General features: G+C 41.2%; 1 protein-coding gene across 2 annotated transcripts in view; it reads right to left on the bottom strand.

The window, feature by feature from the left end:
* EIF2AK3 (eukaryotic translation initiation factor 2 alpha kinase 3) overlaps window positions 1-12,446 on the bottom strand; it is a gene marked incomplete at both ends in the record, with an annotated part of 60,334 nt that extends 47,888 nt beyond the window's left edge. For both annotated transcript variants that reach the window (XM_084235122.1, XM_084235123.1), the window contains 2 exons: window positions 2,020-2,149; window positions 12,154-12,446. In XM_084235122.1, coding sequence (XP_084091248.1) covers window positions 2,020-2,149; window positions 12,154-12,446 — 423 coding nt within the window. The remainder of the gene's footprint in view (window positions 1-2,019; window positions 2,150-12,153) is intronic.
* Window positions 12,447-12,768: the final 322 nt, after the last annotated feature.

The raw sequence follows: 12,768 nt of genomic DNA, 5'->3' as shown, positions 1-12,768 counted from the left end.
CTGATCATCTCTCATGTCTAGTTTAAAAGTAAAGCAAAATGTGCATATCCAAGCATAATCCCATCAGAACAAAAATAAATGAATGCTCAGTTTGTCTAGTAACTTATATGAATATTACAGAATCAAACTTTTTAACAAAATTTACAATCAAATTGCCGTTTGTTACAATATGACAAAACTTCACTGTTCTCAACAATATTTTAGGACAGAAGTTAATGATTCTCAACAATATTTTCGGTATACTGTCTGATAAACAGCGGTGAGTGCAGGCCTCCCTGGTGGTGCAAGGAGTTATAACAGCACAGCACTGTGAAGCTGTCTGCAGCTTCTGCAGCATGAGTTTGATCCCCAGCCAGCCAGGGAGCTACCCACATGGTGCAGCAGACCTCTCCTGTCTTGCCTGCTGCTCCCCTCAGCAGTGTATTTCGGTCAATCTGCCTGTTCTGTTCCCCGCTCTGTCTCTGGTGAATCCTCTTACTCCCGGCACCTCTGGCCTGTACCCCAGCTCTTGTATGAATAAATAAATCTTAAAAAAAAAAAAAAAAAACCCCAGCAGCAAGGGAATGTGGAGGTTGGGCAGTGTCATTTCCCTAATATCTGTCTGGGTGTTGCAGTAAAGAATCCAGTCTGAGTTTACTGGAAAACAGATGGGTCACTGGTAGTAGTTAACCATCAAAAAACTCCATCACTGCTTCAGGTCATTCTCAAGCCCCTTATGTTAAATTTTGATTTTTTCTAACTTGATACCAGCTAGGAAACTTCTGAAAGGATAATAATGATGATGAAAGGAAAAAGGAGTTCTTTAGGGAGTGTCCTATGAAGAGTGTCCTTACCCCTGACAAGGTAGAGGCTGAGGGTAATCTGGGAAATGGAGGTGACTACTTCCCTGCTAGTAGTCACAATTCAAAAGAGGAACTTGTTTTAAAAGACTTAAGGCCAAAGAATACAGCTCCAAAAAGGAGACTTAATCAACCACAGTCAAGACTACAGGTTAGGAAAACAAACTTCCCTCACTTTAAGTCTCCAACCTCATCAAGGTAGGGAGTGTCCCCACTTTCCTGACGAGGATACTAATGTTTTGAGGACTAAGCTGCCTGCTCAAGTCTTGGAGTAGGTACCACAGAAGGTTTGGAAGTAAGGAGCAAGGTCTCTCTCTCTCTCTCTTTTAAAACAAATAATCTAATTTATATAAAATTAAATTCAAAGAAAATTTCAGATGAGTTACATCATACAATCCAATGCACAATTAGGATGTACACAATTGGGGAAGATGTAGGGAATAACTTACAGGATTTTGCAGCATGTATTTCTAACTATTAAAATGCTGTTATAGGGCCTCCCCGGTGGCGCAGCGGTTGAGCGCTGGGTTGCGAAGCTGCCCGCAGCCTCTGCAGTGCCCGTTCGATCCCCGGCTGCTCCCCGGCCACCGGAGGAGGGTCCCGCATGGCGTGCAGACCTCTCCTGCTGCCGCCCGCTGCTCCCCTCAGCAGTGTACTTCGGTCCTTCTGCCTGCTCTGCTCCCCGCTCTGGCTCTGGTGAATTCTCTCACCCTCCTGCGCTTCTGACTGTACCCAGTGCTTGTATAAATAAATAAATAAATAAATAAATCTTAAAAAAAAAAAAAAAAGTAGATACACTAAATAAAATAAAATAAAATAAAATGCTGTTATATTTGCTGTATTATTCCTAGGGGCCTTATGATAACATGAATAAGAAATAATGATCCTTTTATCGCTCAGATAATAATTTGTATTAATTTACAGTAGATAGTATCTTCAGTTACTCATTTATATTGCTAACTCATTTAATGCCCAAGACAATCCTAAGAAGTAGGTGACATGACATTACCCACCTCATTTTACAGGAGGGGTATGAGAAACATAAAGTAATTGCCCCAAAGCTTCACACCTAAGCAACTGGGCTCTCTGCCCCAGTTCTACAGGCAAATGCACACTACTAATGGCAGCAACTGCTGCCACTATAACTAAGCTGTCCAGTTACTCAGTAGAAAATTCTTACCTCTGGTTTGCTAAGGCTGGATGAAACCAAGGACCCGGATCCAACATCCAAATCCCATTGTTTTTTACCATGGTTTTCAGGATCCAAGGCTGCAATTCGCCCATCTAAAGTGCTGATAATCACTAATGATCTGTGAATTTAAAAATAAGACAAAATTTAAAAGATATTTAAGACACTGATATTTATTTATACTCAAAAGAAACCAGTCCCTCCCCAGCTCTCTATTTGTAGGAGATAAAGGGATCCCATCTCCTCATAAAGCTTGTCTGTTGGGCCGCCACTATCTGCAGACCTCCAGAACCATGGCACTATGCCTTTTCTCTGTTTATGTCACCTACAAAAAGCCCCAGACTCCTAAGTCACCCCCGCCCCATTCACACCCTAGAATCCCCATCTGGAGCTCAATGTTTCTCTTCTTCTACATTTCCCCAACTCCTGAGGCATACCCTCATTCTGCCCTGAATGTTCACTTATCTTTTTACTCTTAGTGACACAGACTCTCCCCAGGACAGTGACTCAGAAACAATGAGAATGTTTCTCTCTATAACCCTTAACCACAAGGCTCCATGATGGGGCCGGTGTACACCTTGCACCATGCTATTTCCAGAAAATTGCTTTTTCTTCTTTCTGAGAATCCTCAGCATCAGACTGTTTCATTCACTGTCCCTGCCTTTCCCCCCCACCCCTGCCTGGCCCCTAGTTATTGTCTACTATCCATTGGGTCACTAAGCCCATACTGTGATGATTTCAGCTCCTGATGTACTCTCACTATTAACATATTCTCTGGGTTTTCACTATCTGGCTCCTTTACCTTAGCCAGTCCAGAGGTCAGCCCTCAGCCCTCGTCCACTACCAATCACAACTTCCCTGCCCCACTGAAATGTCCAGCACACAACCCCCAGTCAACCCCTCTGTCCAGTAAATTACACTCTACTTTCTTGACTCCAACAAACCTCCAACCCCACCAAAGCCTCTAAGGCATTGTTAACTCATTTTCCCCTCACTTTTTACACTGACCTTCACTAACACTATCCATCATCTCTTTCTTATTTAAATTCCATAGTCCTTCATTTTATACACTTCCTTTCTTACACCCTCAATCCACTCTCTCCTTCCTCACATCACTGGGGTAGAACTCCAACCTGTTAAACCCAACTTTCTGCCTTTTCTCATTTTTGCATCCGTGCTCTTGAAGGTGACTGGAGAAAAAAGATAACCACACTGAGTGGTCTCACTTCAATCATGCACACAAATTTCTATAGGGCTATAATGCTCAGTAATGATATCACATGTTCCTAATCTATCCACTCCCTCCACCGCCATTATAGGTTAACTATTTCATTTTTGTCCTCAAACTTCTAGCACTGGCTCTTGTGTCCCAACTGTGCTACCTATTTCACTGAGGAAACAGATAATCAAAACAGATGCCACTATCATATCTATTCATTGACCAGCAGGTGGGCCCAGGAACTCTCCCTTCCCTGCTGTGACTGCAGATGAGCTGTCCATACCCCCACTCCCTGCCAGCACTTCTGCCTAGGCAATAGGTCTCTCCCTCATGTATCTCCCACTTGCTCTTGCATCCAGTGCTCCCTCTCTACCAGAGCATTCCCCTCAGTACTCAAACCTGTCATTATTTCCCCAGATTTAAACAGTACACCGGATTAAACAAAATGCACCACTCTCCCCCTTCTAGCTTCTTGCCCCACTTTGGAACAAATCCCTTAAAAGAATTGCAACATACTCTGTCTCCCAATTTCCTTCTCCCCATTCTACCTTGAACTGTTTCTAATCAAGCTCTTGCCATTAATACTCCACTGAAAAGGTTCTTGCTCGAGCCACCAATGACCTTCACAATGAAAAGCTTGTGGGCAGGTCTTGGTTCATGTGACCATCTGGCAGCACCCGATGAGCTGCTTCTCTGGCCTCCAAGAAACACACTCTTCACACAGCTTCCAGGATATTGTGCTTTCCTGGTGTTTGGATTTCTTATTTTGATGCTATTCTTTCTTGGTTTCATTTACTGGCTCCTTCTTATCTCTTAAAATTTTCTCTATCTACATGTATTTTTTTTTTTATGGTCTCTTCCAGAGTCATAGCTTAAAATAACCTAGATATACTGACAACTCCCAAATTTATATCTCTGGTCCCAGACTTCTCCCCTGAACTCTGGACCTACACATCTAATCTGCCCGTCACATTTAGATTGTTTAATGGACCTCTCTAAGTTCACATATCCAAAATCAATACCCCCAGGCTGACTACCCCAATTTCTCAAACCATGCATGAATTTTCTTTTAGGGTCTATAGCCTGCAACATACACCCCTAAACATATAACAGGCTCTCAATAGGATTATGTTGAATGTAACATATAGTGATTCTAGTAATGTGTAATGCAAATTTTCAAGCACATGACAGTTATGTTCCTGGCTAGGAATACAAAATACAACTTTTATCTTTTCCATTTTACTTAGTGTACAATGTATACAAATTCAAAGTAAAACTACAAGCTGACCAAGACAAAACAGTTCATGTAAACTCATTTGAAACCTTTCTCAGAGAACCTGTTCATCAAATGAATACATTTATTAAGTGAATAAATAAAATTGTGAATTTAGTTGTCAATTTTGAACTTCCTAAAATACTAACTCAGAGTGTAATTTGTTAAATAAAAAATGTCACCACCCTACAAACTTGTAATTTTAGATAACATACCACAAAAAAAGTGAACTATCTCCTGTCCATACATTATCTTGCTTTTTAAAGAGAACTATCAAAAGTTGGGGGAAGAGAAGGATATTACCAATAAGAAAATTATTTTATAATGAAATAATGAAATGCATAAAAATTCATACCTTAGATGTGCAATTTTCAAGTAAAAGCAACAAAAAAACTAAGTTGGAGATCAAGGATTCAAGTCAGGTTTACTCTTTCCTAGTGCCATTATAGAAATGTCTAATTTTTGTGTTCAATAATCATTAATCACAAATAATGGTTGAATGAAAATCATTCTAATTGAAACAAAACCTAGCATAAACGAAGTGTTAAGCAGTGAAAGATTAAGGAGATCAGCAGTATTCTTCAGATACTTTTTCTTTTCTAATTCATAACCAACATTGCTCATTTATCAACCTCAGCATTCTACTTATACAACAAAAAAGCTACAATTTTTCTGAATATGTAGTTATTTGTACTCTGCACACACACACACACACACATACACGAGAATAATGGCAAAAGTCTAGCTATCATCTTCAAAATAAAGAAAAATCCAACAATAAAATATATGTATATAAATATACATATATGTAAATAAAATATATGTATCTTATATGTATATAAGAACATTCTAATAAGTCATTTGGAATTTAACAGCTAATTTTTTTTTACTGAAAACTTATATGGGGAATATTCACAAATTAAAAATTCTGCCTTTTTGATAAACAAGATACTGTTTATCAAATGAAAAGAAATACAAATATATAGGCAGGAACAATGAACATCGCTCAATTGCTTCTGATATTAATGTAACCTGTTTCTTTGATTTGAATGGGCCACCTTTAAATATTTTAAATCCCCTTATTGGGAATATCAGTAAATCCCCTAACCAATTCTGTCTGGTGTCATTCTCTTATCTGCTACAAACTAGCTATAATATTCACCAGGCTCCTTCCCCAGCATGCTGTGGGAAGGAGGTACCCCTTCTGCTGTGGGTGGAATTGAGCAGCTACCCTGTCTGTAACCGAGAGCTTCCAAACCTGTAACAGCTGTCTCTCCTGACCCCAGTTTTACATGTTCAGCAGGGCAGGTTTGTCATGGCTGCAATGCATTCAGAAAACTTCTCTCCCACATCTTTCTCCAGCCACCCTGCCACTTTAATCAGCTCTCAACTCTACCTTCCTTGTCACACTTTACATTTAGATAATTGTCTTGTGCTCATGATTCTCTCTGAAGCTTCTTTTAAATCTCTTCTTCATTACCATTGCTCTTATCCTAGAACAGACCCTCATTTCTCATCAGAACATTTCCAAAAGCCTTTTTGACATTCTTTCTTGCCTTGGGTCTCTTTCCTCTAAGCTCTTTCAACAATTTTGTTTTTATAACAGAGTGTTGAAAAACTTCTGAAGTTCCCTATGAGTAAGGCAACTGCGGTTAGTTTGACACATAAAACCTTTCACAAGCTGACACAAGCCACATCCCGCCTCTCACCCTATAAGCACATTTCTAACTTTTTAAAAAGTCTTCTTGTGAATTTATTTTTTGCCTTATATCTTAAATGATTTAATTTGACTAATAAACAATACTTCTAATGAATCCCCAAATCTTCAGAGGAAACAGTTATAAAGCAATCAAGATATGCACTATTTCCAGAAAGAAATAGCTAAAAATGACTATATTAAGTGATATAACTTAGTTCAAAGCCAAGACACTTGACTTTTTAGTCTTCTCACTGAATGTCCAACTTCCACTAGATTATTTTAAAATATGGACAATCTTATGGATCCCCACCAAATATCAAACTTGATACTAAAGGATAAGTCCAGAGATCCAGGTATCTAGTCTCAATACCCAATAGTGTATAAGCCCTAAAAAAAAGATACAAATGCTTTTTGAATGATAACTCCTGTTAGTGCAGGCACTATTATTCACATAACACAAAAACAAAAAAGAGGCTGAGAAAGTATGCAAAGATGTTATTTGCCTAAGATCATGCACCAAATAAAAGGTTTTAGGCAGAATTCTGTAGTGTGAATTAAGGTTTTCTAATGTCATTCTGTTAACTGTAAGTTTGTATAAGTGGTAACTATTATAAGGCTATGATGTGAGGCTTTCATTTCTCCCACAAAGCTCATCATGATGTCATTTTATCCTGTTACTGCTGATTGTGTTCTCAACTGAGCAAAAGGGACCACAAACCACTGTTAACTAATTTTTTTTTTAAAGGTATGTTCTAACTTAAGAAACCCAGACTACTTATTTACAATTAAGATAATCACTCTAATAAGTATATGCTGGCTTCCTTTACATAGTACTTTTATTTTTTTTGTTTTACCTTTATTTTTTTTTTTTTTAGTAGAGGCATGTTTGTTTATTTATTTGTTTGTTTGTTTTGTTTATACAAGCACTGGGTACAGTCAGAAGCTCGGGAGGGTGAGAGAATTCACCAGAACCAGAGCGGGGAGCAGAGCAGGCAGAAGGACGAAAGTACACTGCTGAGGGGAGCAGCGGGCGGCAGGAGAGGTCTGCGCGCCATGTGGGACCCTCCTCCGGTGGCTGGGGAACAGCCGGGGATCGAACCGGCGCCGCAGAGGCCGCGGGCAGCTTCGCAACCCAGCGCTCAACCGCTGCGCCACCAGGGAGGCCCTACATAGTACTTTTAAAGGAGACTTAGTGCCTATGTAAATTTCCCTTGTGAAAAAAAGGACATGACAGACCATTATATCAACTGAATAGTGTCTACATTAACAACTAGTTATTTGTAAATTTTGTGTCAAAAAAAAAAAAAAAAACAACTCCACACATTTCAAAATGTGGTTTGGTTAAATCTGTGTTTATGCTATAGTCAAAAAGCCTTTAGCTAAACATATACTCTCATTTAAGAAAGTCAATATTCTCATTTAAAAACAAACTAGGACTAATTGGAATTTACTTTTTAGTCCTCACCTACTAAGTAAATCTTCAAATAAAGCCACCTTTATTTAAACATATGACAAGACTAGCCATGCCCCACATCAAAATAAATATGTCTATAGTAAGTATACTTTATAACTTTTCTATCTGAGCTAAGCCTTAAAGAAATAAAATCTAAGTGTTTAATGTTATAGACAAGATGAAAATCACAGACATCCTCTTTCCAATAGATTAAAACATTATTCGAAATACTTATCCTACTTTAGGAAATATTTTTAATGAAAATAGTTATTGACAAATAGAACCAGGTGAAAAAATTTTTTCAATCCCCCTTCTCACATTTAGTTCTGAGACTTAGAATTTCTCCTCTTTGTATTTTAAAACATGTTTAATAAAAAAATGTTCAGGTAGCTCCTCTCTTACAAAAAAAGGAAAAATGCAGAAGGAATTCTCAGGGAGTCTTTAGAGAATGAAGAACCATGCAGAAGCTAGAGCTCACAGCAAGTGACGAGGACAGGTCTCTTCTGCAAAATGCTAGGGCTGGAAAGTGCCAGTTCAAATCAAGAACACAGTCCCCTCAATCCTATCACAGTATCACATTTAGAGTCCAGGTGTCGATTAAGGTAAAACACCACTGTAGATAGGAAGGATAGCCCATTTCTCGCCCAATGTATGTTTATGGCTTATAATTTGCCTTGAAATTTATTCATAAGTTCTTTAAATCTGACTTTTGGTTAACTTTAAAAGTCTCAGATGAGAAAGTCAGCAATGTTGGAACCAGATGACCAAGTTCCTTTCAACAATGTATTCAGAGATTCTATAATTCAATGATTGTAATAGTGTTTTTTCTTTTTTAAAAGCATGATTATGAATCTGAAAACTGAAGGGAACAGGATTTCTATACCACTGATTCACAGATGAGTTTGAGAGAGGAGAGAGAAGGGAAATGCAACAATAAAATCAGACATTTGCAAAGTATTTTCATACTATCGCACTAAATCAAAAAATTCAGCCTGTAAATATACAAACAAAAGCACCACCACTGATTAATGTCATATTTAGTAATACTTTTGTGCAAAGGAAAAGGGAAGAAATACTTTACATGTTAGTGTGATCTTTAAAATAAAACTATTCTTTACAACTTATGAGGTTGTCAGATGTTCTCAATATGAAGATGTCCATCCCATCCCAAGAACGCCAAGTAAAACTACAATTTGCTATTTGTGTAAGAGTCAGAAAACTGGTAATTCAGAAATTATGCCAACATGCATGAAACTTAAGTGAGATTGCATATTTCTTGCAGCTTTCTGCAGTAACCATTCCATTTAAATTTCAACTAAATGTAATGTTTAACAAAAGAACCACTGACAACAAGACTGCTACCAGAAAAACAAGTTTATTTTAGCTACTTTTTAAAGAAAATCGTTTGTTCATTCACTCATTCACATGCTTGAAATGCAGAATAAGCATTTAGAATGAAACCAATGAAAATTCCATCAAGAGGGAAAAAAACTAAGTGAACCCATGAAAGTCACATTGCTTCTTAAGCATCAAAAGATATGCAAAAACAGACCTTAATTTCCCACCTCCCTCTTTTTAAGTTTTGCAAATACCAAGTTCTTCACAGCTGTTTGTAATAAACGCTTGGTTAATTCAAATCTGGTCCCCTAATTCTCCTCCTTGAAACAAACAGGATATTAACCTGTTATTATGGAACTAATATTTTGGTTTTTTTTTTTTTAACCTTTTTTAAGAGCACTTTGAAAAAACTTTTATAAACTTTGCATACACATACACACCTTGCTGTCTCTATCAATTTACTTATTCAAAGTTTCACAAACTTTCATACTATCTTAAGAGAGCAGGTAAAATTTCTCTATTTTTACTTGTCTTGTTTCTGCTTGCCAGGTAGATCCTGTCCAACTACCCTTACCTCCACCTCTACTCCTTTCCTTTTCAACCTATCTCAATTAAGGCCCCCTCAACTAAGTATATAAGTCCTGGGTCCTAACATTTGCCTCCATCAGATTTAGCAGTGAGGAAGACAAGAGAAGAGCTGAAAAGGATGAATCCTTAACCTCTTGTCATCTGACTACTCACGAGCGCTTTACTTGAATCTTTTGTGTGCTCATCACCAAATCCCTCATTCTTCCCTACATCTCCAAGCTAGTCAGCTATGTTTCTGTCTCTTCTGCTGGTTCATCTTCTTCTCTAAAATATAAGGCATTTCCTAAGGTTTTATCATGAGCATCCTCTTGCTCACAGCTTCAGCTATTTATCCTGACTTCTGAATCGTCATTTCTACCTACCTACCAAAAGTCTCCCTCTACACGCCCTATACACTTCCAAGTCATCATATCTAACCCCAAGTCCTCTACCTTTCCTTCCCTGCTCCCCTACACTTCCCAATTTTCTCATGTGTGTGACCTCACCTTCTAGCCACCCAGTCTCAGTCTTTGGGGGAGTGCTGAGGAAGAGTCAATTTACTTTCCAGGGACCAAGAGTCTGCCTCAAAACTCTCCCTTTTGGTCTATATTCACCTCTTATTTGCACTGTAACACTTCCCTTTGGTAGTTTTACCTTGAGTTTTTAGTATACAGTCCTGAAAAAGAAGTATTCCTTAAGCACAATCTTTAATCAGACCTGGCACACAAGACTCTAACCCAATGGCTCTCAAAAGGTAATACAGAAGGGTATCACATGGTGATCATGCTAAAACGTAGATCTTCATTCAGTGGGTCTGCAGTGCTGCCTGACTCTGGATTTCTAACATGTTCCAGATGGTGGCAATCCTACAGAATGTAAGGAATATGTATATAACATGGCAAACCTATTCTTCTAGCCCCATCTTCTACTCCTCCCCGCTCAGCACACACATATATGTCTACATCTCATACACACAGGACATGTGTGCACACATGCATGTGTGCATGCATAGATGTATGAAGTAAAACATTTCCTAAATATCATTTACAGCTTCTGTACCTTTTCCTGTCTCCTAAAGTTCAGTGTCTGCCCATCACAATGCTACTCACTTCTTGGGAACCAACTAATTCTGCCACAGTCTCTCATCTTTTTGTCTACCTACCCCCATTACCCCCTCCCTCACTGAATACTACAAAAACTTTGGGACACCAGTGACATTTAATTTGCACCACTTTGGCTCTGTAATGTCATTATGGGTTTCCTCATTTAATCCTCACTGCTAGACTATCTGCTACTCCTGAAGGACAGGGACTGTATGTAACCTGTAACCACAGGGCTTCCTGGACAGGTGTAAGTGCTATTAAGTACCTGCTGCAGGTGGATTTGTATTCTCAGAAAAACGAAACATCTTACTCAGAGTAGATGCTTCCAGAGAAAAAAAGCTAAACAAAAACACTCTTCCAGAAATATTAGTTCATTAGCAAAACCAATGAAAATGGGATCAAATATTTGCTACTGAGGGAAAAAAAACTACATATAAACATTCATTCAAATGGTGCCTAGAGGGTTTTAGTACTTAATCCTACTTATAATAGCTCCAGGTATTGAGATCAAAGTCCTGATATTTAATTGAAAATTAAATCAAATCTGTTAAGCTCCAGTAATTAACTACATTATAACTTTACAATGCTTTCTGATCCAGATTCCCGTCCTCCTGGTTTAATTTGCTTAATGATCCTTATCACTCCATTTGTTAATGGGACGTCAACACTTTCTACCCGGGTGTACTAACATTAACCACCTGTAAAATACTCAACGTTAAAATGCCTCAATTTGCGTCCAGACTTTGAAAAACATTAAAAACACATCTCTTTAAATGATATTTTTAAGGAGGTTAAACAACCAAGACAAACCTATATTAAAAGTTCTTACAATAAACCTTCTATAGATCAAACAGCTGTCATTATTCAAGAACCTATTCACGTTTCTTAAACTCCAGTGTGCTCGAGAACTGTCTGGCGTGCGTGTTAAAACTGCAGATTTCAGCTTCTTACCGAAGGTCTGATTCAGTACAACCCGAGCGGGACCTAGAAACTGGACAGTTAACACGCATCCCCACGTGATTCTGATGCTGGGATCCCGCAGATCTCAATTTGAGAACTACTGATCTCCACCCGGTCTGCGACACGGCAGGGCTGTGCGTAAGGGAAATGCAGAAATCTTTGCAAAGTCATTTCCCCAAACAGCTGTCACAACAGTCCAGGCACAGGGTGACTCACGAGAGAAAAAAGACGGGGCTCGGAAAGTTCCTCGGGGCACGAAGAAAGCCCGAAAGAAAGAAGAGGGAGAGGGATGCTCCCCTCGAATCTCCACACACTTTGCAGGATGCTCCCCGCGCCCGGAGCCCACACCTGGCGCCCGGGAGCGCCCCGAAGGTGGCCCGCGCGCGCCCCACCAGCTGCCCGCCAGCGAGAGGCCGCAGCCGGGAAGGACTCGGGCCCGGGCCCCGCGGCTCGCGGGCGGACACAAGCCGCCCCCCAGGCTCCGCGTCCCCGCGACCAGCCCGCGCCCCTCACCTGCCGCGTGGCCGCAGCTCGGCCTCGTCGTCGGGTTCCGGCTCCCGCGGCTCCGGCTCGCCCGCGGCGGCCGGCAGCGCCTCGGCGTCCTCCACCGTCACCTCGGCGGCGGTCACGACCCCGGCCGCCGGCACCCGCGCGGCCGAGGTGGGGGCGGCCGCAGCCCCCAGGCCGAACGCCGCCGCGGGGAGCTCCGAGGGGCGCCTCGCGGCCGCGGCCCCCGCCGCGAGCCCCAGCAGCAGCTGCAGCAGCAGCGCCCGCGCGAGCGACCCCGGGCGGGTGGCGCGCTCCATCAGCGGCCCGCCCCGCGCGCCGGCATGAGGTGCAGCGGCCCGCGCCCGCCTCTCCCACTGCCCCGAGCCCCGCACTGGTCCAGAAGGCGCTACGGACCCCGCCGCCGCCCCGACGGCCCGGACAGCCAGCCGCGGTTCCCCGGCCACGTCTCAGCCCGGCCTCCGCAGCCGCCACCTGAGTGACAGGCTCGCTCGGACATCGCCCATTGAGCAAACTTTCCGTGCGCTTACTCCCCGATTGGCTGCCGCCCCCGCCACTCCCCGGGCCTGCCTCGTCCCGTTGGAGGAGGCGGGCTTTCCCCGGTTGTCAACATCAGGTCTG

This window comes from Talpa europaea (assembly GCF_964194135.1).
Source record: "Talpa europaea genome assembly, chromosome: 6".
NCBI classification, from domain to species: Eukaryota; Metazoa; Chordata; class Mammalia; order Eulipotyphla; family Talpidae; genus Talpa; species Talpa europaea.
The sequence above is the reverse complement of the archived record's forward strand: the minus strand, read 5'-3'. Positions and strand labels throughout refer to the sequence as shown.